General features: G+C 44.5%; 1 protein-coding gene across 1 annotated transcript in view; it reads left to right on the top strand.

The window, feature by feature from the left end:
- Window positions 1–287: 287 nt before the first annotated feature.
- The window catches only part of EIF3J (eukaryotic translation initiation factor 3 subunit J), a 390554-nt gene continuing 363102 nt past the window's right edge, over window positions 288–27739 (top strand). The window contains exons 1-2 of the mRNA XM_044076376.1: window positions 288–368; window positions 24145–24262. Of these exons, the coding sequence (XP_043932311.1) occupies window positions 288–368; window positions 24145–24262 (199 nt within the window). The remainder of the gene's footprint in view (window positions 369–24144; window positions 24263–27739) is intronic.

Here is a 27739-nt window from a genome sequence, read left to right as displayed (position 1 = left end):
TATATGTAATATATAGATAGATATATATATATATATATATGTAATATATAGATATATATATATATATAAATGTTTGTGTTTTGTCTTTTTTTGTGCTACAGATGTTTAATGCTGTCATGAGGTAGTTGGTAATCAAAGATTAAGGTGTTACTGGAAAGTGAGTAAATGACCTTTTAATTGTAAGCAGCAATTTGTTTAATTTCCAGTAATTGCTGTGTTCATTTGTACGTTCTACTTTTGTTCCATTTTTGCCTTTATGAAATCTAATTGTAAATTCATTTACAGAAATGAAAATTACAGAAAAGAAGAAAGTAACAGAAAAGATCAAAGAAAAAACGCGAAAGAAAAAAGATGAGATTAAAAAAGAGGTAAGATTAATACACTGGCATGACTTGGTAAAACCCCACTTCCTGCAAGGTTCTCTTTCAACATTTGGAAAAACTGAGGAGCCTAAGCTTTTGCTTTTTAATTTACATAACATTTCTGAGATGATGCTTTCTGTAACCTTCTGTGTTGCTGATCTAAGAATGCTTATGGTCAACACTTGGACTTTTTAGTAGTTCATAAATGCAGTTCTAAAGTGATACTTACATTCTGAAAGACAGTCTTACAACTCCATTTTATCATTGTGTGCTTCATTTTGCAGTTTGAAAAGGGGGGTTGCGGCAGTTTTTTTTTTTCCAACATACTCAGTTTTGCAGTGCTGCTAAAATCTTGCTTTGCTTTTTGCTAATGCAGCTGAAGGAGTAGTTATGTTCTTATCAGGAATTGTCATTCACGAATGATTTTAAGTGTACTTGGTTGCTGTTGAAGTATCCTTAACCTAAAGGATCTATTGTCAAGGATAGCCCATTGCTCAGCCAGTATACTAAAGCCTTTAATACTTACAGGTGTTGTACATTACACACACACGCTGCCATGCGATATGTATGATATAAAGGTGACTTAGACACACATACTCTGAACTTTGCCACAAGTTCATATGCCATTGTTGAATGCCAATCCAAATGCTATTCTCTGCTATGCTGTTTGCCAAGCTCTTTTTTCTGATAAGTACCCTGTTAGGGTTTCTTTACTCTTTCTTGTGATTGTTGTTCATGTCATCCAGAAAGGGAATGTCTGTGTAGGAGACGGATTCTCCATAAAGGTAGTCATCACCAGTGTTTCACATGATCATATGCATTGCTCTACCTACCAGGTATTTGTGCCTTTGGCCTTTCGTAGTCATGTCTCCTCCTTGTCCTTATACCTGGAGAACCAATGTCTTAAGTTGGTGGCTTAAGGTGCTGTGACAGAATCCTCCTGTCCCAAGGGCCAAGGACGGAAAAGTTGTTTGATCCGGCTGCTGACCTGCTTCTCCAGATGTCTCAAGGCTTGTGAAAGCCTGGAAGACTGTCCAGTGGTTGCTTAGTATTCCTCTATTGTGACTGCATCGGAGGCCACCATGGATCTGGGTTCTTGCACATCCTTTGAAGCTTTTCAAATATTTGTACCTGTGTGGTACCTCCGCTGATTATATTCAAAAGACTAAGTGGGATTCCTCAGGTCTTAATTTGGAGGAGATTTCTCCCACCATTGAGTCATGCCAGGGACCGACCCTTCAAGGGTGTTTTGAGAACGTCTCGTAGAAAAATATAACCAGGCATATTTTTCCCTGTTAAGGATCCCCATTGTGAATGGCATGATTTCACTGGGTTTATTTAATCCTTTGATGGCCTTGAAGCTTTCCTCAAAGGGGTCTCCGTTCCTGGTCCACTAAGCCACAAAAGAGGTCTAAGAATTGAATTCCTCTGAGGAACTTGGCTTGGGGGCGGGGGGGGTTTTAATCCCTTCCCTTTTGGACTATTAGTTCAGAGGAGGATTCCGTAAGCCCAGATTTCCCCCCTGGAGGAGCTCTCCTTTGGGGGGATACCATTGCCCATGTGAGGGATTATTTTAAGTTAGATATTTCTCAAGCCTTTTAGATTCAGAAAAGATATGAGCTTCTGTAGATGGAGTCTCCAAAGCAATCTGCTGATGTGAAATTGTTCAATCTCGTCGTTTGTTCTTACGCATGGGTTCGGAGCCGATCCTCGGCTCCGAGATGGCCACTTCTACAGCTCTGCATCTTGAGAAAGCTCGAGGCACAGTCCTATCCCACAATCCCCTAGTGCTAACCCTCAGATCTAGTTTGCCGCGGCAGCAGAAGCTCGGGCCAGTAAACTTTTTTTATTTTTCGAAGTTTTTCTATAACTTACCTTATTAGTATATATATATATATATATATATATATATATATATATATATATGTATGTCTTTTACTAGTGTAGTTGCAGGGGGAGTTATATATTCTTATTATTTTATAACTTTTTCTAAGGCAATTTTCAGGCCTATTATCCTGTCTTTTTAACAGGTGTTTTTTCTTTAAGAAAGGCTTAAGTCCTTACTCTTTTTGTGTGTAGTGATACCTTAATTTTTTTCTTGTTTTCAAGTTTTTATAGGTATGTCTGATTTTTTGAACATGTCTGAGAAGCAAAAATCAGGCTTTAAGAAATGTTTATGCGGACAGAAAATGTCCATCACGGATAACCACTCTTCCTGCGTCTACTGTCTTGGCCCTCTCCACTTACAGGAGGACTGTTCTATTTGTCATTCCTTCAGTGGGAGGGTCATGATGGAGAGACGCAGGAAGTTGGTAGACAGGGGTTTATTAAAGCCCAAATTTCAGGAGGCCCTTGACAAGGCTGAATTGGTATCAAAGTCTTCGAAGGGGTCCAAGTCTTCGAAGGGGTCGGAGCCAAAGTCATCGGCTCAGAGCACCTCTATTAAGATTCGGACACCGGCTCCACAGACTTCAGAGTTGGCTGTCTAATGTATATCTTTGATCCAGACTCCGGTCTTGGAGCCTGTCTCGGAGGTTCCGCCGCCATCGGTCCTTCACACGGTGACTACTTCGGCCCCTTCGACCCACTATTAGAGACCCTTATCTGATTCGGATGTGGATCGAGTGATACAGAAGTTAATGGTGAACTCTGCCCTTTCTAAATTGATCCAAGTTTCGTCCCAGCTGGTTTCGAAACTCGAAGCCCTCCCTGGGTCATCTACTGCTCCTCCGAGACCCTAGGAGCCTCGGCTCTGATTAGTTCGGCACCGTCCTCTGGGTCGGAGCCCAGACCCCCGGTCTTGGGGATTGTTCCTGGTCTCTCGAAACCAGGAAGGTCTTCGGATCTGGGTACCAGTGCCTTCGACACCATGAGGAAGGTCTTGTCGAAACAGACACATATCTCATCAGATTCTTCTTCTCCCCCTAAGGGTCCACGTTCGACTTCTGTATCCTCGGCTCCTACGAAGCGTCGAGACCCAATGCCTCAGTTGCCCCCAGAGGGTGCTCCCGGTTTCTCTGACGCTTCTCCAGAAGCCCCATCTGAAGAAGTAACAAGGAAAAGACTGTGCAACAGGAGGCCCATAGATTCCCCACAGGAATCTCTTAAATCAGATTTAGATGAAGCAGAAGGGTCCCCACGGTCCCCCTCGGAGGATGTTTCCTTTGCGGACATCCTGGAGATCCTAAAACAGAGGGGAGATTGGCAGCCACTTAACCCTTCTGTGGATGAATCAGTATTGCTGAATGCATTCGGGGCTCTTCCTTCTACCTCCTGGGTGACACCTCTCTTTGACGAACTTATGGACCTAATAGCTCGTAGGGCTTGGGAGACACCTGACACGGTGGAACCAGTTCCCCGCAGGCCGAATAAGTTTATAACAGCCCCCCAGGACAAGAGTTTTCTTACCAAGGGTGTTCCAGTGGATACTATGGTGGTGGCGGTAGCCACTAAGAAGGACATGTCAGAGTCCTCTTCCGCTGTCCATCCTCCTAATAAGGATTCTAGTACTATGGACAGATATGGGAAGCGCATTTTCAGTTCTGTGACTTTTTCTATGCGATCGCTGAACTACTTGACGCATTTTACGCGTTTACAGAGGGATCTCCTCAAGGAACTCTGAGATACTCTCCAGGGTCATACAGATGCTGCTGTTGCCGAGAAAGTGCCAGCACAACTTAATACCCTTAACTCTGTAGTCAACTCCTCCATGAGGCTCATTTCATATGCGGCCGAAGGTGCGAGTAGAGCGGCAGCTTCAGCGATTGCTCTTAGGAGACAATCCTGGCTGCGGCTGTGCTCCTTTGCGGAATCCTTCAAGTCTTCTTTTACTAACGTCCCGTTTGATGGTGCCTCTCTTTCTCCCCAAAGTAAAGGAGACCCTCACTTGGTGTGAGCAAGAAGGGAAGACCCTATCTGCTGTAGGAGTCCATTTTTCCGCCCCTTCCAGACCATACCCCAAAGGGCAAAGAGGCGGAAAGATGTGGTTCCGTAAGACACAGGGTTCCTTTCAGTCCACACAGTGATAATGCCCCTTCCAGAGGTGGAGGAGGGGGGAGGAATGGAAGACGCCGTCCAAACGGCAGAGGGGGTCCGCTAAACCAGGGCGACAGATACTTTCTCTGGCAAGCCTTTCCAGCACTCCTGAGAGGAGGCCCGACTGTCCTGCTCTGGAGGCAGTCAGGGGACGCTTAACTTTGTACCCGCTGGTCTGGCGAAATTTAACCTCAGATGCGTGGGTACAAAATATAATTACCAGAGGTTACGACATAAAATTCATAAACGTTCCCCCTACCACCAAAAGATTCCCAGACGTTCCACCCAATCTGCGGGATCAGGCAGCCTTAGAGATCCAGAAGCTGCTCAGGAAAAGAGCCATCCAACCAGTTCTGGCAGACCAAATAGGATCCAGAACTTACTCAAGGTTCTTTTTAGTTCCAAAGAAGACAAGGGACTGGAGACCAATTCTGGATCTCAGCAAATTAAACACCTTCGTTGTGAAGAAGTTTCGGATTGTCACGCTACAGTCATTCCTCCCTTTTCTGCAGGAAGGAGACTGGATGTGCTGTATAGATCTCAAGGACGCGTACTACCATATAAAAATGGCCAGACCGTCCAGGAGATTCCTGCGCTTCCGGCTAGGAGCCAGTCATTTTCAGTTTCGGACTCTGCCGTTTGGTCTCACCTCAGCCCCCAGGGTGTTCACCAAGTGTATGGCAGTAGTAGTGTCTCACTTGAGACAACAAGGATTCCGGGTGTTTCCGTATCTAGACGACTGGCTCCTCTCCGCCACCACCGAGTATCATCTGCTCCAAGCAAGAGATTACACAATCAGTCTTTGTTCCCGTCTTGGCGTTACAATCAATTTAGAAAAATCTTCTCTATCGCCATCACAGCGTATCTCATTTATAGGGGCAGAACTGGACACTACCTTGGTCACGGTCAGACTTCCACCAGAAAGGGTTTCAAAACTAAGGGAGCAAATTGCAATACTCCTTTAAAAGACAAAAGCTACAGCAAAACAGGTTTTAAGAGTCCTGGGATTAATGTCAGCTGCACTGGTTGCAGTCCCTCTAGGAAGAATGCACATGAGGATCCTACAATGGCTACTGTTCGCCCAGTGGTCCTATCAGCACCTGCCGTTGTCACACGAGATTCTCATCACATCCTGCTGCAAGCAGGATCTACGATGGTGGATGCTATCTCAAGACTTGACACAAGGTCGACAATTTACCCTGCCAACCCAGATAGCGACAATAACCACGGACGCTTCCCTGATTGGGTGGGGGGGTTTGTTCCAGGGAAAGACGGTCCAAGGTCAATGGTCCAGAACAGAATGCAAACTGCACATCAATGTTCTAGAGCTAAGAGCGGTGTTTCTAGCGTTGCAACACTTTCACGGCATCTTACCTCAAGGAACAGTGGCAGTCCAGACAGACATGTCAGTGGTCTGGTACATCAACAAACAGGGAGGAACAAGATCTTATCCACTATGCAGAGAGGCCCTCAGGATCTGGCAATGGGCTGTCTCCACCGGACGCTTTCTGATAGCACCGCACATTCCCGGGACGTCCAACGTAATTGCGGACAGGTTGAGCAGACCCATCCTTTTACCTCACGAGTGGTCTCTGAAATCTCAAGTGGCGGAAGCGATATTTCGCAAGTGGGGCCAGCCTTGCTGCGACCTTTTTGCATCGCCGATGAATGCCAAATGCAGAAGCTACTTTGCCCTTCTCCCTCCACCAGGGACTGTCTCCAGAGATTCACTGGTTCACGATTGGCCCCCGGGTCTCCTGTATGCTTTTCCACCCATTCCGTTAATTCCCAGGTTTCTACAGAAAGCCAAACGTCTGGAAAGGACCATAATTCTAATAGCCCCATTCTGGCCTCGACAGATCTGGTTCCCCTTTCTTCAGGCCCATCAAATCGAGGAGCCATGGATTCTGGACCCAGTTCCAGGCCTTTTGACCCTTGCGTCAGGAGCCCCTCCTCCATCCCTGCAGGCCCTAAAATTGACAGCTTGGCTGCTCCTCTTCCCATTCTAGCCGAGTCAAGCCTTTTGTCCCCTGCGGTTAAACGTATAATTGTTTCCTCTCTTAAACCATCCACTACAAAGACTTACCGGAGCAAGTGGGCACATTTTTCTTATTGGGCATTACAACAAGGATTAGATCCAACAGAAGCACCGGTGCACAAAATTTTGGAGTTTCTGTCTAAGATCTTTGAAGGAGCATCATCGTCCACAGTTAGTCCAACTGGCGGCCATATCGAACTTTCATGTGGGTTACAAAAATTCTTCCATCATGTCCCTCAGACTTTGCAAGGCGTTTTTGAAAGGCACTTTTCACCTCCGCACTTCAATTCGTAACCCAGTTGCTCCTTGGATTCTTAATTTAATTTTATCCCAGTTAATGTTACCCCCTTTTGAACCAGCCTCCACAGCCTCTCTTAAGTTCGTGTCATGGAAAACATTATTCTTGGTGGCTATAACCTCTGCTCGTAGAATTTCGGAATTACACGCGCTATCTGTTCGACCTCCCTACTTGATTTTCCACTCTGATAGTGACATTACGCACCAATCCGTCTTTTCTCCCAAAAGTTTGTTCACTTTCAAATATTAACCAGTCCATCGAACTTCCCACCTTTTTCAAAGATCACACTAACAAGTTGGAATATATGCTGCATAAGTTAGACGTCCACAGACTACTCAGGTTTTATTTGCAAAGGACAAAAGATGACAGAAAATCAGACCAACTATTTATATCCTTTGCTGACAAAAGAAAAGGTATGGCGGTTACCAAAGTTACCTTGTCTAAATGGCTAACAGATTGTATTAAATTTATCTATTCACAGACGAAACAACAATTACCTTTTCAACCCAAGGCTCATTCTACCAAGGCTATGGCCACATCTCTAGCCCATGCAGCCCGTTTGCCGTTGGATACTATTTGTGTGGCAGCAACCTGGGCGAAGCCTCATACCTTCATTCTCCATTAAGTTGGACAAGAACTCCAAAGATAGGGCCTCTTTTGGTTCCACGGTTCTCGGGAACGTTCTCCCATGAGCCACCCAGGATAAAGGAGCTAGGGACGCTACCCATGCGTAAGAACAAACGGCGGGATTGAACAATTTCACATAAAGAAGGTATGTCTTACCATAACGTTCCATGTGAATTGTTCATCTCGCCTTTGTTCTTACTACCCACCCTCCATCCCCCGGCCTATGTTTTTTTTCGGAGAACGGGATGATTTGGATTCCAATTCAGCTTGTGTTCAACACCTTCTGTTAGTCTCTGGCTGCTTCTGTTGTCAGGGTACTCTTTTCATTATCTAGGTGTTTTTTGGGCATTGCTGCTCTTTATCTTTAAATTACTGCTAGCACCTGGGGCGCATTGTTATCTTCTGGTGTTAGCAAACTAGATCTGCGGGTTAGCACTAGGGGATTGTGGGATAGGACTGTGCCTCGAGCTTTCTCAAGATGCTTAGCTGTAGAAGTGGCCATCTCGGAGCCGAGGATCGGCTCCGAACCCATGCGTAAGAACAAAGGCGAGATTAACAGTTCACGTGGAACGTTATGGTAAGACATAACTTCTTTTTCCTCCTGTTCTGACTGCCCTTCTGGTTACTTTCTTGGCAGTGTCTAGTCTCTGACTCTCTGACCCCTGCACCTAAAAAGCTAGATGGGTTCTATAAATTGCCTGAGGAGTGCAAATTTCTTTTATAAATGTCCTTCTGCTGGCCCTTCTATGGTGTTTGTCTCCTGACAAGCTCTAAGTTTTTGCCCTGTACTAAGCTATTGCCTTCTGATAAGGCTGGGCAAGAAAGTTTGCACTGCTGCCCCTTTATCCTTCAGGACCATCAACTACCAGACTTGTATGAACAGGTGTCTTGATGCGCACCCTTCTTGAGTTTCTAAGGTGGTTTATGGCCTTTCTGGCTGAATGGAGGCGTTTAGCTCTTTACCCTGCTAGGTTCTACTTAAGTTGCATGCCATTCTCTCAAATGCAGCTATGATGCAGCCAGTGCCTCTTGAGGGCTGCTGCTTTCACCTCTGTTATGAGGCATTATTCTTGGCTTTGTCTTATGACTTTGCCTGACTACATTGAGGTCCAACGTTTGGATGCTCCTTTAGATATTAACACTTTCTGGATCTGCTGATGATGATCCAAGTCTGTTCAGGACAAGGGTAAAGTCTTGCAGGAGCTGAAACACTTTACCTATTCCCAATTTTCTAAGGAATTATCCGTCTAAATCTGCATTTGTTTTTAGTCTTGCACTCCGCTTAAGACAAGAAGAGCACTAGGCGTGTGCCTCCTGTTAAGTCTACTCAGGCTTCTGCAATCCAGACACCTGCCTTCCAGGGCAGGCTGGTTCTCTTTATTAGTTAGCTTCTTCCTTCCCTTAACCTTGTTTTCTTGTCCCTCCAGCTATTCCTGTCTCACCTAAATTGGCTGTGAATCCCTTCATACTCTTGGGTTCTGTCAATTGTCAATCAGGGATATTTCATGGTATGGAACTTCCTTCCTCCCTATTCAGGAATTTTTCAGCCTCTACAATGGCTCTCTTACCAGAGGTTCTTCCTCCTCTTTTGGCTCAGGGGCACAATTTAAGCCACCCCCCCAATCAAGTGGGGAAGGGGTTATATTCCATGATGATCTTGGTCCCATGAAGAGGGTTCATGGAGACCAATTCTGAATCTTTCTAGGCTAAACACTTTCTTCAAAATTCCTTCCTTTTAGATGTTATCTCAGCAAGACATTATTCCTCTTTCTTCCCTAGGGCTTTCAGGTATCTCTGGATGTCAAGGATGCATACCTTCACATTCCCATCCATCCCCACTTCAAAAAATTAATGTTTCTCTCTGCATTTTTAGTTCTGTGCCTTGCCCTTTGGTGCTTCTACTTACCCAAGGGTATTTATCAAATGCCTTTCTTTTTGCAGGTTGAGGTATTCAGATCTGTCCTTAACTAGACAGTCTGCTTTATTAAAGTGCCTTTTCCCAATTTTCTTCAAGATCTTACACTTATTATTTTTCTGTTAGAGTCTGGGATAATCATAAACTTCCAAAAATCAGTTCTAATGCCTACCTTTCATATTTTCCTTGGCTGCAGACTTCAGATAGCTCCCATGCTGGTATCTCTGTGCCCTCAAGGCTCTATCTTTAATGAACTTTTTTCAGTCCCTCTGGTGTTTGTCACGGACAGGGAATTTCTTAGGGTGCCCAGATTCATAGCTTCCACAATTCCCATACTGCCTCTAGACAGGCTCTATATGAGGAAATGTCAGTGGTACCTCAAGTCAGTGTGGCTTCAAAATTGCCTCCCCTTGGAGTTCCCAGTACGTTTGTTCCTGTTTCAAGCTCCTGCTTCAGTGGTGGATTCATCAACTCTCAACCTGGGTCATATTCCTCAGACAGGGTATGGGGTGCCTCCTGTGGGCCTTAGATTTTCAAGGTCTCTGGTGTCCTTATTAGATATTAGACAACATCAACATAAAGGAGGTGAGGGTTCTGCTTTTGGTTTTGCAGGCCTTTCATTCCAGGCCTTCTCAAAGTTTTCAGACAATCCCACAGTGATGTGCTATGTTAGCAAGCAGGGGACACAGTCCTGTGTGTTTGTAGACTAGCCCTTCAGATCTGGGATGCACTTTAGTATCAAGTGACTCTTCAGGCAGTTTATATTACCTCAGAGCACAATCTAGAGGCTTTACTCCATGTGCAGGTCCAGCACACAGCTCACAAATAGATGCTTTATAGAGATGTGTTCTTGGACATTGTCCATCTGTGGGGTATTCTGCTAGTGGATCTTTTTGCCTCCCATCTGAACAGACTGCTTCTCTATTCTGTTCCTTAGTCCCAAGACATCTGTCAAAGAGGACACACTGTCTTTTCCTTGGAAGAGGATATTTCTGTTGGCTCTCCTAGCATATCAGGCAGAACTCTCCCAAAATCTTGCTGGTGACCTCCTTTTGGCCCAGACGGTATTAATTTCCCCTTCTTTCAAACTTGGCCAGGAGCAATAATCACAAGTTACCTCACGGGGAGGTTGATCTTCTCACACCAGACAAAGGAGTCTCTCATCCATCCTCACTTGTCCAGTATTCCAGTAACACTGTGGGTGACCAAGTTTTTTGATCCTTTTCAAGCACTCCTTTTCTAACGACATGCTATGGGATGTTCTTCGTTTCACTGTTGCAGTCATCACATTTGGGTTATCTGCTTGCAGTAGCCCTCAGTCGGCCTGATTAACAAAGTCTTGGGTCCTTCGGTTGCTTTCCCTTCTTCCGTGACGTCAGGTCATCTAAAACATGCAGCCAATGCCATTATCAGTCTTTCTTGCCGTGCGTTGCATGAAGCAGAAGCAGTTCACAAGTGGTGGTTGGTAGACTCCTGAAATTTTCGTTTTAGAGTTTCTGAACCAAAGTTTTCAACTAAAAGCCAAGTATCCCGTTGGGGAAACTTTTTCTTGCTTTAAACCGATGTCAGTAAAAGTAAATAATTGCATTACTCGTGGAAAGCAAATACCTCAAAGATTTTCATTTGTACTGTAATCCTTGCCTTGGCCCTGACCATAACTTACCTCGCTGTTGGTTTTGTGCCTTATTTAAACCATGAACTATCCGTTGACATATTTACACTTCTAAATATTTTGGTGCTCTGTTCAATTATCCTGATATTTCTTCAGTAAGCCATCCGACTACCGACATTCTGAAAAAATGCAGAGATGAACAGACAGGCCGCCGAGGTCCAAAGCTGCCGACAGTGCTTTTCCTAAGCCAGTCACCAGTTCACAGGTACTCAGTGAGGTGCTTTAGCAGCCCCTGATACCCTCTACTTCAGATTTGCAGGCCTGTACTGAGACCCATTTGGAGTCTGGTATGCTGCGAGATGCTTCAACTGTTGAACCTACGGATGTCACTACCTTGGATGGGTCAGGAGCCGCTGTGCAGGCACCGGCTCTGAGGGTGTATTCAGGCCTACTGACATGCGTATTAAACAGACGCCATCATCTTCAAGGCCTAAAACTACCCATGCCTAGAAAACTGACGCCCAGACCTATGCCTAAAAAACAAATCCGAATGGCTGAAGACCTTATTACTTTAATCAGAAGCCCAACCTTCCCCCTCTAAGAGAACTAGGACTGAGTTTCCTTATGATACTTCTGACCAGAATTCTGAATTTTCTGTTTCCTCTGATGACCACTATTTACCCTTTATCTGCCTATGAGGATTCTGATGCTAAGGACTCTGTTCCCTCTGCACCCCCCCCCCCCAAGACTATTTGTCTTTTGGTAAAACCTTGCATACCCTCAGGCAGCATTTTCGTTGGGAAAGTCAGGATTTCTCTTTATTTTAAAAAGAGGCTTGGGGATTTCCTACTCCTGCCCTAGCACAGACCTTCAGCCCTTCAGCCATACCTCCTGTACTAGACATTGCTGTTGCCTTTTTGGAATCTAGCTTGGCCCCTGACTCTTTACCCCCTGCTACCAGAAAACCTGATGGATATTACAGGGTCCTTGACTCTCATAAGTTACTTTTTAAAAATCCTACTGTAGATCCTGAGACTATTTCACAGGGACCCAAGGGTGTTAAAGCTACTACTGCCAAAAACCCTACCCCCTCTGATAGAGACTCCAAGGCGCTGGATAGATGGGGTAAGAAGGTATACACTTCTGCAACTTTGGCCATTAGGGACTTAAACTGCCAGTTTCATATGTTAAAAGTATCAGCAGCATACTATTTGATTGCTTAAATAGAAAATTATGTTGATTCCCGATTGTGCTGAAAACAAGGATTTACAGGATTTACTGCATTCAGCTGGACAAGTTGGAAAACATACTTTGCAGTGTGGTTTTGATTCACTTGAGGCATCTTGCAGGGCTGCTGTCACTGGGTTTGTACTTGGAAGGCATCCTTGGCTTAAGGAGCAACCCTTGCCAGATCATGTTAAAGCGAAATTACTGGATGCTCCCTTAAACCAGGATGCCTGTTTGGCAACAAGGCAGAAGAAGTTCTTAAGATGGAGGAAAAAGCTAAATCTATGCAAACTGTTAGATTTTTTTTTTTTTTTTGCAAGTACAAACCTCCAAGGTTTAGTAGGCATTGGCCTTCCAAGAATTGGTCCTTTCCTGCCTCTTCCAGACCTTCAGTCCAAACCCAGATCCAGCAGAGTTCCCAGGCTTCAGCCTCAGGGTACGCAAAGGACTACAGTGAGGGGCCTCCACTTCCAAATCTGAGGGTAGTAAAACTCCCCCTATGGTAAACCGTCTCAATGACTTATTTTTAAAACTGCCAAGCACTTCTCAACTGACTGCCCCTTTGGGGGGAAAGATTGCTCTTCATGCAAAGAACTGGGAACTCGTTATCCAGGGCAAATGGGTTTTAAATACTGTCCCAGGGATACAGATTTCACTTCCACACATTACCAACTCCAAGCAGGTGGCCAGATCTACCCCCAAATCAGAGTGCAGAGTCCCAAAAGCAAGTACTTGCTCTCTTAAGCATGGGGCTGTTTGATTGGTACCAGAAGAGGAAAAGGGACAAGGTTTCTTTTCGTGACTTTTCCTGGTACCCAGAAAAGACAATTCATGGTGTCCTATCCTGGACATGTCTACTCTAAACACCTTTTTGGTGATTCCAAAATTCAAGATGCTGACTCTTCACCAGTTGCTCCCTATGCTAGGCAAAGATGCCTGGTTGGCAACACGATTTAAAGGAAGCATACTTGCACATCCCAATCAGGGAATCTTGCAGAAGATACCTACATATCAAAGCATGCTATACGCTCTCAGTTCTCTGCACTGCCCTTTGACTTATCTACTGCGCCCAGGGTATTAACAAAGTGCCTAGCTCCAGATTTTGTCTAATTCAGGCAGAAAGCTTAGGACATCGTCTGGCCTTTGTACAAAGGGTGCTAACTTGTCTGGGGTACACCATAAACGAAAAGAAATCACACCTGGTACCCTGTCAAATTATATTCTTGCGAGCAAGCTTGAATAAAATTTCCCAGATAGCTTTCCTTATGCCAGAGAAACAATTTCATTTGACAACCTACTCCAAACAAGTGGCCACAAAAGCCCTGCTATCTGCAAGGCAAATACTACAAGCCTTGGGGTTCATGGCCTCCTGCATTCTTCTAATTCCATGTGCAAGATTGCATATGAGGAAACTACATTGATATCTAAAAAAGCCTGTGTTGTCAACATTCTCTGCATCTAGAAGCAACGATTCCCATCATACCTTGCCTACGCCTAAAGTTCCTTTGGTGGGCAGAGGCCTACCACCAAAACAAGGGATTACCATTCATACTCCCCCTGCCACCCAAACCCTAGCAGATGCATCATAATGTGCATGGGGGGGCTCACCTGGCAGGGAAGTGCATTCAGGGCAAATGAAACCCAAGTCAAATGCACCTGCATATCAATCAAAAAGAAATGTAAGCTGTACGGAATGCTCTGACAGCCTTCAAGGACCACATTCTTCCAGGACAATTAATGGTAAAGTCAGACAACACCACTGTTATGAGGTACATGAACAAGCAGGGGGGTACACATTCTTACCTCCTCTGCAGACTAGCCATGGCATTGTGGAACACAGCCCTGAGCTACCAAGTGCATCTGCAAGCTCAATTCCTGCCCGGAAAACTAAATACACTGGCAGCCAAACTAAGCAGAAAACTCATGGACTCACACGAGTGGAAACTAGAACCAAGGATTTAACATGTTGACAAGCAAATGGGGGAGCCTAGATGTAGACCAGTTTGCCTCCCCCCAGAACTATCAATTGGACAAATTTTGCACAAGGACTCCCCACAAACAAGCTTGGAAAGTGGATGCTCTCTTTCAGCTTATGCCTTTCCTCCACTTCCTCTGCTCTCCAAAGTACTACTAAAGATCAAACAAGACAAACCAAGGACTATTTTAATTGCACCAGACTGGCCACACCAACACTGGTACCCCCTCTTGCGCAGTGTCACTGTTGGCCCCATGGCACCTGCCTCAGACTCCTACCCCTATTATCTCAGCAGGAGAACCAGATTCTACACCCTCCGCTTCAAACACTGAACCTAGAAGCCTGGCTAATTACCTAATCTCTCCTTTACCATCCCTCAGTAAACCAGTGATGGATATCCTCTTGGAGGCAAGGAGGCCTAGTACAAGAAAATCTTATGCTGAAAAATGGAAAAGATTCAGTGGCTGGAACCAGTCTCAAGGGGTGAGCACAGCAGTGCCCAATTTGCCTCGGATTTTACAATACTTAAGATGCTTCACAAGGACCTGTCCTCCTCCTCCTCCAAAATTCATGCCTCCGCCATTTCAGCTCATTACAACACAGAAACTCCCCCCTTCTTTCATCCACTGCTCAAGCAGTTCCTCAGAGGGGCCAAAACCTTACGACCACACAGGAGAGCTCCAACTCCAGCCTGGGACCTTAACTTTGTATTGGAGAAACTCTCTCTTCCCCCTTTCTTGCCAGCTGCTACCGCAGCCCTGAAATTCCTTTCTTGGAAAACCGCTTTCCTTTTAGTAATCACTTCAGCAAGAAGGGTATCTGAATTACTGGCCCTTTATGGCAGTGGAGCCTTTCATCATCTTTAATGCGGACAGGGTGTCCTTCAGGACCAATCCCTCCTTCATGCCCAAGGTGGTATCCAGTGTGGCCCTTAATCAGTCCATTCATTTGCCAACCTTCTTTCCTAATCCACAGAACAAAGGAGAATGGATACTGCACTCAGATGTGCACAGACAACTTAGATTCTAATTGGACAGGAATAAACCTCAAAGGAAATCTGGACAACTGCTGGTGGCATTTGCTGCAAGGGCAGAGGGGAAGGTTATTTCAGAGCAAACCATTTCCAAATGGTTAGGCCATTGCATTCATTTCTGCTACAAGCACCATGGAAAACCTATCCCACAGGGGATCACACCCCACTCGACCAGGGCTGCAGCTACCTCTTCAGCCTGTCTCAGAGGTGTCCCTACCAAGGACATCCTAGAAGCTGCTACCTGGAGTTCTGTACATACTTTCACCAAGCATTACCATCTGCCAATTTTTCTCTAAATCCAGAGCTGGCTTTGCCACTGCAGTCTTGCAGGGCTTTATAGCTAGTCCTAATGCTATTTAAATTCCTCCTCCCATCCTTACCTTTGGGAATCTACTCAAATGTGATGACGGCAACAGTGAAACACTAAGAACATAGTGCAGTCGTGTACACTTACCATAAATGTAGATGTTGGTGTATTCAGTGTTGCAGTCCTGGTTACCCTCCCTCCAGCCCCCTTACCTTTTTTGGCTATACCTCTACTCTCCTTTACTATGCTCAAAAGCTTTTTGGTGTATGCTTTTTTGTTTGAGGTATAACCTTGTATATTTATAGATTTTATGTCCCCCCCCCATTAGGGGGTACCTGACATCTGGGGCAAGAAACTGATGTAATGGCGTCTGCTGCATGTTTTATACCCCTGATGACGTGACGACACGGAAGAAGGGACAGCAACCGATGCAGGACCCAAGACTTTGTTAATTAGGCTGACTGAGATTAACAGATAACCCAAATGTGATGACTGCAATTGTGAATACACTCTAACATCTACATTTATGGTAAGTGTACACAACTGTACTTTCTGCAGAAGGCCAGAAAACCCATTAGCAGGGAAACGTATGTCCAAATGGATCAGATTTTCTGTCTGGTGCTTCTCTCACTATCAGGATCCTCTATCTTTGGAGGTTTCTCTGGTATTCTTATTTGTGTGATTTGCTCTATACTGGGTTAGCGTCTTCAGTTAAAGCTAACCTCTCAGCAATTTCTGCTTTTTTGTCAGCAACTCCCCCTTTGGCCTCTAGATTTGTGGTCAAGCAGTTTCTTAAAGGCATTCTTAACAGGCCTTCCAGGGAGCCTATTCCTACTTCCTGAGACCTCAGTTTTGTTCTTGAAAAATTGACTCTGGCTCCTTTTGAGGCTACTTCTTCAGCTTCCTTAAAACAGTGTACTTGTATCACTGTTTTATGCCACAGTGGTATGGCGGTAGCGATGTTACCTCACAGCAAGAGGTTCTCCTGTTCGATTCTCGGCTGGGCTTGGGAGTGCCTTCCGTGTGGAGTCTGCATGTCCTCCCCGCGGTTGGGTAGCATTCGAAAGACATGCGTGCCTAAATGGGCATGCCTCCGTTGAAGGTTGAGCTTCGAGCTGGCACCTCGGCGTTTCGTAAAAATCTATTGCCAATCATTAGCAGACCGGAGTTCCGCTGTGGTGACTCCTTACCGGGAAAAGCCGAAAGACAAACAACAACAACTTCAGCCAAGAGGGTATCTTAACTTTATGCTGTTATGGCTATTCTTCCTTTTAGTTATCTACAGAGACGGGGTGTCTTTTCGTACTAATCCTTTAATTCCAGGGTAGTCGGGGAGTTGCCCCTTAATCAGTCTGTTAATCTTTTTTTCCTTCTCCACAGCCAGCAGTGAGAAGGTTTTTCGCTCCTTAGGCTTGCATAGACAGCTAAAATATTTGGATTAAACTAAAGTTATTCGCAAATCTGAGCAGCATTTTGATTTTTTCATACCCAGACTTTGGGTTTGGCTGTTTCTAAAACAAATTATCTCCTCCTGGATTTCCAATACCATTTCATTTTGTCATTTTTTTATTTTGATAGAAAGTCTTTCCTCGGTAAAGGCTCATTCAACTAGGGTACGTGCCTCCTCTGGTGTCGTTGCAACCCCCCCAAGGTTCTGAATACCAGTTCCATCTCTGAGGCTGCCTCTTGGTCCTCTGCTCATGCTTTCACTAAGCATTGTAAATTGGATGTTTATTTCCAGTACCGGGGCTATCTTGCATGGGTTTGTAAAGGGCTTTTATATGGCTTCTTCCTCTCAGGCTTCCTCTTGAGCTCTTGTATTCACCTTTAGGTAAGTAATGCTCTGTAACAGTTATGTGGAAAGTCATAATACAGTTATGTAAAATCTTAACATAACAGTAATGCTTTTCTCTTCACTTTTGCAGTATTTAACCCCTCCCTCTGTAGTCGCTTTCCCTTCTGGCTGTGGGGTCCTTTGTTTAGGTTTTCTTCTGGATGCACATGTTTTCATCCCTAAGGACCTTCTGGTACTTCTGGGGCTTTTTCGGTTAGGTGTGCGCGTGCCTGTACATCACCTTTATGCCATGCATGAAAGCATACATATAAATTATGACTCCTTTTAAGTACTAAAGGCTTTGGTATACTGTCCCGCTATTGGGCTGTTCTTGGCAGAAGATCCCTCAGGTACTCCAGCAGTGAAGAGGACATCTACTGTTCTAGTAAGATTTTACACAATTGTACTTTCCTACTTATCTGTTTGTGTGTTTTCACTAAATACAGTTAAGGAGATGCAGTTACTTTAGTTAAAAATAAATAAATAAATAAAAATTTTAATGGACTAGGGAATGACTTTCACTAGTACTTTAAACAGAGTTGTAATAGCTCTAACCAAGAGAAATTTTTGGTCAAGTGGTAAAATGTGCTTTTGATTCTTACCAGTCTAAGTAATTTAGTGGCTGTATAAATCAGTCAAAAAACAGGAAGACTGTCAGAAGTGTGCTAGAAAGCATTGGTCATCAGGGTAACATGCAGTGTATCCAAATTTTATCGAGACTAAACCTTTTGACAGCATTACAATGAAGTATATACTTTGAAAAATCAGATGGGATATATGACCAAAAGGCTGTTGAGGGTGGTCTATAGCATTCATTAATCACAGATTGTGTTGAAGTAGTTAAGACTTGACCTTTCAACAAGCTAGCAAGTAGAGATGCCAACCTCTTGACTTCTGAGATGTTGAACTTTCTGAGGTTTGCAGTCTTTTTTGGGGTGGTCAAGCCACCTGCATCCCCCCAACCCCTGTGTATGTATATACAGAACCAACTTGCTTGGGGCACTAGCTAATGATGATGCGTGGTATACAAGTCCAAAAAGACAGTCGTCCTCTGACGTTGGAGAGCATTTCCGAAAATCTTATGTGAAGCTGTTGGTTCTCTCTCAAGTTTTGAGAGCAAGCTTCAGTTTTTTAATGGTTAAGCTAGAAACCAGATTTTTGACAGTCTCCACTGCAGATGTTCTTCATCTCACATTGCTGCAGTCATAACCTGTGGGTAGTCCGCTGTCCTCGGTCGGCCCGAATACCAAAGTGTTAGGCTGGCGTCGCTCATGGTCGCTCAGATCTGACGTCAGTACGCCGTGGTACTAAAGCGCATGACCGACGTCATATCCTCAGTCTTTCTTGCCGCATGGTCCGAAGCAGAAGCAGCGTTTGCAAGTGCCGTTCGGCGTCCTGAAATTTTCATATTCTGAGTTTCAGACCGAAAATCAAGTTGGGCTAAGTACCCCGTTGGGGAATATTTTTGTCTTTTCTTGCCTCAGTTAAATCCGGATGTCAGAAAAAGTGAATAATTGTATTTCTTGTGGGAAACGGATACCTCATAGGGATTACCACTCTCTCTGTATTCCTTGCTTGGGGCCTGAGCACGACGTAGTCGGGTGTCGCTTTTGCGCTAAATTTAATAAGCGCACCATTAAACGTAGGTTAGATTGTGCTAGGCTTGTCTTGATGGCGGTGTAATTACAATATGCCGTCGGATCCTCCGACGCCCGCTACCGCTAAGAAGCGTAAGGAGAAATCGTTAAAATCCAAGCAGGATGAGTCGTCCGTTCCGGACGCCGGTTCTTTAGAAACCACGGTGGAATCTGTGGATCCAGCCGAGGTTTCAGTTGAGTCTCAGGGGGAACCTTTAATTTTACAAGATGTGGCCTCTCAGGAGTCTGGTCAGGCTGAGGGGGCCTCTCAGGTTGCTGTAATCCCTTCTTTACATAAGGTGGTTAGGCCTTCTCCCTCTGTCTCTAAGGTACCTTCCAAGGCCAGGCCTGGTTTGTCTTCCTCTGGCGTCAGTCCTAGTTCTGTACCTAAAAAACACATGCTTAAAATGGCAGAAGATTTGATTTCCTTGATCAGAGGTTCTATGCCCCCTCCAGATAAGAGGCCTAGGGTGGAGCCAGAGGTGGAAGGATTGGAACATTCTTCAGATTACTCAGTCTTCGGCTGAAGACATTCAGGATTTTCCCCCTTATTCTGATTCAGACGCAGAGTATTCTAGTCCTTCTGCTTCCCCTCCAGAGGATTTTTCTTTTTCAGAAACCCTGCATTCTATGAGGGAACATTTTAAATGGGAAGGTCAGGATTTCTCAGATTCCCGAAAGAGGCTTAGGGAATTCTTATTTTTACCACAACATAGGCCCTTGGCTATTCCTCCTGTTTTGGATGTGGTTCAGGATGTTTTCTCTGAGGCTTCCCTTAATCCAGACTCTTTGCCTCCTGCCCCGGTTAAGCCAGACAGGTATTAGTGCCAGAGGCTCATAAATATTTGTATAAGAGCCCTAGGGCTGACCCAGAAACTATTAGCCAGGGACCCAAGGGTGTCAGGGCTTCTGTTGTAAAGAATCCAGTTCCTATGGATAAAGACTCTAGAGCTTTGGATAGGTGGGGTAAAAAAGTGTATACCTCTTCCACTCTTGCAATGAGGGCTTTGAATTGCCAGTTTCATATGCTGAAGTACCAGAATTTTCTCCTTAGTCAGTTGAAATCTAAGGTAGATGCTTTAGCAGAGGGCATAGAGTGTAAAGAATTACAGGATTTGGTTCATGCCTCTGATCAGGTGGGTAAGCATTCTTTGCAGTGTGGATTTATGCTTTACAGGCCTCTTCCAGGGTGGCTGCCACTGGATCAGTTATTCGTAGGCACGCCTGGCTTAAGGATCAGAACTTGTCAGAGCATGTTAAAGCTCGAATTTTGGATGCTCCCCTTCAGTCTGAAGTCTTGTTTGGTTCTCCTGTGGAGTCAGTCTTGAAGAAAATGGAAGACAAAGCTAAGTCTATGCAGACTGTTAAGGATTTTTTGCAGGTGCAGCCCCCTAAGTTTAGCAGAAATTGGCCTACTAAGGGATGGGCTTACCCTTCTTCTGATTTACAGTCTAGGGGTAGATCTAGACGTGGTAGGGGCAGAGCTCATGCACAGGGTTCTTTTAGGCCTAGGACGTGGAGTTCCCCTGCACAGTCTACAGGTGAGGGCAGGGGCCAGTCCTTTCGTAAACAGACCCAATGACCTGCATCTTCAGCTGCCCGATCCTTCCTGTCTGGCAGCTCCTCTGGGAGGAAAGTTAGCACTTTTCAGGCAAAATTGGCTTTTAGTCACCCAGGACATATGGGTGTTGGACATTATAAACCGAGGCTACAAGTTTTATTTCCACACGTTGCCCCCTTTCAAAGGCATGCCAGACGTTCCTCCACAGCAAAAGGTGGAGGCTCACAAACAGATTTCTTTACTTCTACAAATGGGGGCTATCCAGCAGGTCCCTCTGTCAGAAGTGGGCCTAGGATTTTATTCTCGCCTGTTTCTTGTACCAAAGAAAGGAAACACTTGGAGGCCAATTCTGGATTTGTCTATTCTCAACACATACCTGGACATTCCAAAATTCAAAATGTTGACTTTGCAACAACTTCTGCCTCTGCTAGGCAAAGATCACTGGATGGTAACTCTGGATCTCAGGGAGGCTTATCTTCATATTCCTATCAGGCCCAGCTGCAGGAGATTCCTGCGTTTTCGGGCTGGGACTTTACATTATCAGTTCTCTGCATTGCCCTTTGGCTTATCTACTGCGCCCAGGGTGTTCACAAAAGTTCTGGCTCCGGTGATAGCCTTCTTAAGGTTAAGAGGAATACAAATTTATCCTTATTTGGATGATTGCCTGATTCTTGCTCAAGACAAAGACGAGCTACTTCACCATCTTCAGTATGTTATGGCAGTGTTAAGGTGCCTAGGGTATTCTGTGAGCGAAATAAAGTCCAGTCTAGTACCCTCTCAGGACATGTGCTTTCTGGGTGTGAGACTGAATACAGCCTCTCAGATGGCGTTTTTGACCCCGGACAAGCAAAGAAATCTTACCCTTTACTTCCAACAATTGTCTCTCCTGTCCAGGCTGACTGCAAGGACAGTCCTTCAAGCCTTGGGGTTCATGGCATCTTGTATTCTGGTGCTTCCCAATGCCAAACTGCATATGAGGAAGCTACAATGGTATCTCAAAAGTGTATGGACTCAACACTGCCACGATTTGGACACTGTCATTCAAATAATACCTTGCATTCAAAAGGAATTTTTGTGGTGGGCTCAGGAATGTCACCTAAACAAGGGACTCTGTGACCCGATCAGAGGCGAGTCAGATCTTAACGACAGATGCCTGACAAGGCTTGGGGAGCACACCTCAATGGAAAATGGGTTCAAGACACGTGGCCTGCCAGACTTCAACATTTACATATCAACATGAAGGAGATGTTAGCAGTCCAGTTTGCATTGATGACTTTCAAGGATCTACTTCAACCAGGACACGTGTTGATTCAAACAGACAACACAACTGTCATGTGGTACATCAACAAGCAAGGGGGAACCCATTCGTACCCTCTTTGCAGGCAAGCTATGATTTTGTGGGAGACTGCTCTCCGTTTGCACCTCACTCTTCAGGCAAGGTTTCTGCCAGGAGCACAGAACTCCTTAGCGGATGTTTTGAGCAGACAGATGGTGGATCCCCACGAGTGGAAATTGGATCCTCATGTATTTCGACAGTTGACAGTGCTTTGGGGGACTCCAGACATAGATCTGTTCGCTTCTCCACTAAATTTCCAGCTGCCAAAGTTTTGCACAAGGCTGTTTCATCCAAAAGCTTGGAAAGTGGATACTCTATCATTCAGTTGGGACAATCTTCACGTCTGTTTTTCCTCCTCTGCCTCTCCTTCCCAAGGTGCTCTTGAAGGTCAGACAGGACAAGCCCTCCATGATTCTAATAGCTCCAGATTGGCCACGTCAGCACTGGTACCCTCTGCTGAGGAGTTTAGTACGGGAGCCTCCTTGGCCTTTACCATCAATTCCACACCTTTTGTCCCAGGCAGGCAATCATTTCCTCAATGTCAGGATACAGTCCCTGCATCTGACAGCCTGGCGTATTCTGTTCTAGACACTGGAGGGTCCCAGCTTCCTCAAGTTTTGAATGTTATTTTGGAGGCCAGACGGCCTAGTGCAAGGAAAGTTTATGCTGATAAATGGAGGAGATTTTTTCTTTGGAGCAAAGCAAATAGCTTTGATGTTTCAGTTCCTTATTTGAGTGTTTCACTTCAGTATCTTACAGAATTACTAGACAAGGGTTTGTCTTTCTCTGTAAAAGTTCATGCTGCAGCCATTTCTGCTCACTATGACTGTGACCCACCATTATTCTCTCATCCTTTGTTTAAGCAATTTCTTAGAGGGGCAAAGAGCATAAGACCCCCACGTAGAGCTCCTACTCCTTCCTGGGATCTCAATTTTGTGTTGGAAAAACTCACTCTACCTCCTTTTGAACCTGCAGCTACATCTGAGTTGAAGTTTTTATCTTGGAAGACTGCTTTTTTGTTGGCCATTACGTCTGCTAGAAGGATATCTGAATTACAGGCTCTAATGGCAGTTGAACCCTTCCTGATTTTTCATAAGGATAGGGTATCCCTGCGTACTAACCCTACTTTTATGCCTAAAGTTGTTTCAAATGTGGCCTTGAACCAATCTATTAATTTGCCTACATTTTATGCTGATCCCCAAAATAAAGGGGAGAAAATTTTGCACTCTTTGGATATTCACAGGCAGTTGCGTTATTTGAGCAGAACTGAAGGGTTCAGACAGTCTCAACAGTTGTTTGTTTCTTTTGCTTTGGGCTCTCAGGGGAAACCTGTTTCTAAACAAACTATTTCTAAGTGGATTGGTCATTGTATTGCTTTTTGTTATTCTCATCATGGTAAGGAGATTCCGGCTGGAATCAGACCTCATTCCACTAGGGCTACTGCCACTTCTACTGCTTTTTTAAGGGGTGTAGCTACTAAAGATATTTTGGAGGCAGCTACTTGAAGTTCAGTGCACACTTTTTCTAAACATTACCATCTCCCTCTTTATTCCAAATCTAGGGCTGGGTTTGCCACTGCAGTTTTACAGGGCATGTTAGCAGCTCCCAATGCTTTATGATTTTGCCAACCTCCCTTTACCTTTGCTTTGGGATTCTACCCACAGGTTATGACTGCAGCAATGTGAGATGAAGAACATAGTACAGTTTTGTACCTACCATAAATGTAGATGTTCGAAGATCCACATTGCTGCAGTCCAATTTACCCTCCCTCCTTCCCCACTGTAGTTTGGGGTGGTTGTGTGGTTTGGGTTGTAAATATTGTTTGTACATGGGTGGTTGGATGTTTTTCTGTTTTTGGCTATGGCCTTTCTTTTTAGGGCCTTCTGACATCTGGGGCAAGAAAGACTGAGGATATGACGTCGGTCATGCGCTTTAGTACCACGGCGTACTGACGTCAGATCTGAGCGACCATGACCGACGCCAGCCTAACACTTTGGTATTCGGGCCGACCGAGGACAGCGGACTACCCACAGGTTATGACTGCAGCAATGTGGATCTTCGAACATCTACATTTATGGTAGGTACAAAACTGTACTTTTCTCTCTGGGTCTGTTTGAGAGATCAGCTGTACATGACACTAATTTTCTGTACAGGTAATAAAGGCAACTATTTAGACTTTTTTTTTTTTAATAAATGAGTGAAAAATTATGCAAATATTCAGTTATAAACTGTTGGGCTGTGGGTATCCCAGTAATGAGTTTTGTATTTTTCTTAAAGTGGAAATTTGTGTGATTATTATAACCCTCTTATTTCTAAGTTCAGTTTATTGGTTACAATATTTTAATAGACAGAAGAACCAGAACCAGAGCCAAAACAGTTAACAGCAGAAGAACAGATAGAGGAGAAGCTACGATTAAAGAAATTACAAGAAGATTCTGATCTTGAACTGGCAAAAGAGGCGTTTGGTAAGTGCCAGGTATATTCATTTTTCTGTTTAGTTCATTTTATCACGTCTGTCTTTATCTCTTTAACAACTGCTAACTGTTGTCTGCCATCCTACTTGTTCCCACAGCGTAAATGACTGAAAATTAGATATATTTTTGCAATCTCATGTCCTACATTGGTATACTGCATGTCCAGTCCTTGGAAATTTTATAGGTGTCTGACTTATGGCTGAAACACTGCCTATCCTTGCAACACAGATGATCAGATTCTAGACACTTGAAGCATGACTAGTCTGGGGAATGTATAGGTGGTGGTAATCTTTTCCTTACAGAGCAAGTAACCCATTCGGATTCCGGCGTGTAGCTCGCGAGACATTTGCCTGCGAGCTACATCGCCGAAACCAAACGGCTGCAGCAGCACTTTGCCGTAGTGCAAAGTGACTGAAAAGCATAGCCGCTGCAACTATAATCTATGGACGGGCAGCTGCAGCCGTACGGGCTGTGTAACGCATTCCTTCTTCTCGTGCAAGGAATGCATTTATTTATTTATTTTGTCGTCAGACTGGCAACAAAATAAATAAATAATTAAATAAATGCATTCCTTGCACGAGAAGAAGGAATGTGTTACACAGCCCGTACGGCTGCAGCTGCCCGTCCATAGATTATAGTTGCAGCGGCTATACTTTTCAGTCACTTTGCACTACGGCAAAGTGCTGCTGCAGCCGTTTGGTTTTGGCGATGTAGCTTGCAGGCAAATGTCTCGCGAGCTACACGCCGGAATCCAACCCATTCATTGTTAGGTTCATGCACATAGCCAGAGAAGCTAAATGGCTGTTGGCTAAAATGGCTGTTGGCTAAAATGGCTTTAAAAAAGATTGTGCAAATTTGCTATTCTTTCTGCTCAGTCATGGCTTGCCAACTCCTTGAGCTTTGTTTTGGTAAGATCTTAAGGAACAGCAAAAACAGCACCACACTATATGGGGACTTGGTTTTGGAACTGTTGGGCTGTTGAGACACTTAACCTTTGACAGGTTATTCTAAGTATACTCTACTTTCAAGCAACCCACTCCATCTTTGACAGTCTCAACTTCTATTCGACTTGAAAAGGTGTTAAGTTAATAATTGCATTACTTGTGGGAAGCAAATACTTCATAAGGATTTTCATTTGTACTGTATTCCTTGTCTAGGCCCTGATCGTAACGTACCTTGCTGTCGGTTTTGTGCTAGGTTTAATAAACGCACTACTAAACGTCAGTATATTTTTGCTTCTAAATATTTTGGATCACTGTTTAACTATCCAGAAATGGCATCTGTTGGCAATCCTACAACCAGAATTCCTAAAAAACGCAAAGAAAAAGACAGACCGAGGTCCAAAACTGACTACGCTTCTCCTAAGCCAGTTGCTAGTCCGCCGGTACTCAGTGAGGTGCTTTCGCAGACCCTGATACCTGCTACTTTTGGTTCGCAGGCCTCTACTGAGACCCATTCGGAGTCTGGTATGCTGTGAGATGCTTTAATTATTAGAACCCGCGAATGTCTCTACCTTACATGGATCCGGAGCTGCTGTGCAGGCACCGGCTTCTGAGGGTGTTTTCAGGCCTAAAGATTTGTATATTAAACAACACCGCCTTCAAAACTAAGGCCAAAATCTACTTCTATGTCTAAAAAAATGACGCTTGGGCCACGTGTGCAGGCCCCAATGCCTAAAAAAACAAATTATCAAAATGGCTGAAGATCCTGCTAAGAGGCCTAGGCAAGGCACTGACTATGAATCTTCAGATCAGGATTCTATTTCTTCTGATTCTTCTACTGAACAGGATTTATCTATACCTACTTATGAGGACTCTGCAGAAGATTCCATCCCTTCTGCTTCTCCCCCTGAGGTGTTCTCTTTAGGAGAAACTTTGCCTACCTTAAGGGAACTTTTCCACTGGGAAAGTCAGGATTTCGCTGAATCTAAAAAGAGACTTGGGATTTTCTTCTTCCTCAGCATAGGCCTTTGGCTGTACCTCCTGTTTTAGACATTGTTGATGTTTTTTCAGAATCTAGTATAACTCCTGATTCTCTGTCTCCGGCTCCTAGTAAGCAAGACAGATACTGCAGGGTTCCTGACTCCCACAAATTCCTTTTCAAAAACCCTACTGCTGATCCTGAAACCATTTCTCAGGGTCCCAAGGGCGTTAAGGCCTCTACTGCTAAAAATCCTACCCCTTCTGATAGAGATTCCGGGGCGCTGGATAGATGGGTTAAGAAGGTTTACACGTCTGCAACCTTGACAATCAGGGCTTTAAACTGTCAATTTCATATGCTTAAATATCAGCAGCATGTCATTGGACTACTTAAACAGAAAATGATGATAATCTCTGTGTGGAAAATAAATATTTGCAGGATTTATTACATTCAGCTGAACAAGTTGGAAAACATACTTTGCAATGTGGTTTTGATTCTTTGGAGGCCTCTTGCAGGGCTGCTGTAACTGGATCTGTGCTAAGGCATGCTTGGCTCAGAGCAAAACCTGCCTGACCATGTCAAAGCAAAATTGTTGGATGCTCCTTTACAACAGAACCGTCTCTTTGGTAATAAGGCTGAAGTTTTAAAAAAGATGGAAGATAAAGCTAAATATATGCAAACTGTGAAAGATTTCTTTCAAGTGCAGCCTCCCAGATTTAGTAGGCACTGGCCTACTAAGAACTGGTCCTTTTCAGTTCCCTCGAGAGCCGCTCAAGTCAAATCCAAACATTCCAAAGGCTCCAGGTTTCAGTCACAAGGGATTTTTATAACAAAAACAATGGGGTGCCTCCACCTCCAAGTCTGGAAGCAACAAGGCACCTCTCTGATAATGAGTCTCAATGACTCCTCTACAATCACCAAGCACTTAGCCGCCCCTTTGGGGGGGGAACCTGGCACTTCATGCACGAAACTGGCAACTGATTATCCAGGACAAATGGGTTTTAAATAGTCTCCCAGAGATACAGATTTTATTTCCACACATTGCCAATCCCAAACGGATGGCCAGATCTGCCCCCAAATCAGTGGGCAGAGGCCCAAAAACAAGTTCTGTCTCATGAATATGGGGGCTATTCAACCAGTACCAGAAAAGAAAAAGGGACAAGGTTTCTATTAAAGACTTTTCCTGGTACCCAGAAATGGCATCCAATTCTGGACTTATCCACTCTAAATGCATTTCTGGATATTCCAAAATTCAAGATGCTGACTCTTCAGCAGTTAATACCTATGCTAGGCAAAGATGCCTGGTTGGTAACTCTATACTTAAAAGGCTTACCTGCATATGCCAATCAGGGAATATTGCAGAAGATACCTCCGCTTAAAAGCAGGTTACTTGCATTACCAGTTCTCTGCACTCTGCACTGCCCTTTGGCTTATCTACTGCGCCGAGGGTCTTCAGAAAGTGCCTGGCTCCAGTAATTGTATTTTGCAGGCAAAAGAAATATTCAAAAATATCTATACCTGGACAATTGCGTAATTTAGGCAGAAAAC

The sequence above is a fragment of the Protopterus annectens genome, chromosome 7.part0, assembly GCF_019279795.1.
Source record: "Protopterus annectens isolate FY-2018-M chromosome 7.part0, PAN1.0, whole genome shotgun sequence".
NCBI lineage: Eukaryota > Metazoa > Chordata > Ceratodontiformes > Protopteridae > Protopterus > Protopterus annectens.
The sequence above is the reverse complement of the archived record's forward strand: the minus strand, read 5'-3'. Positions and strand labels throughout refer to the sequence as shown.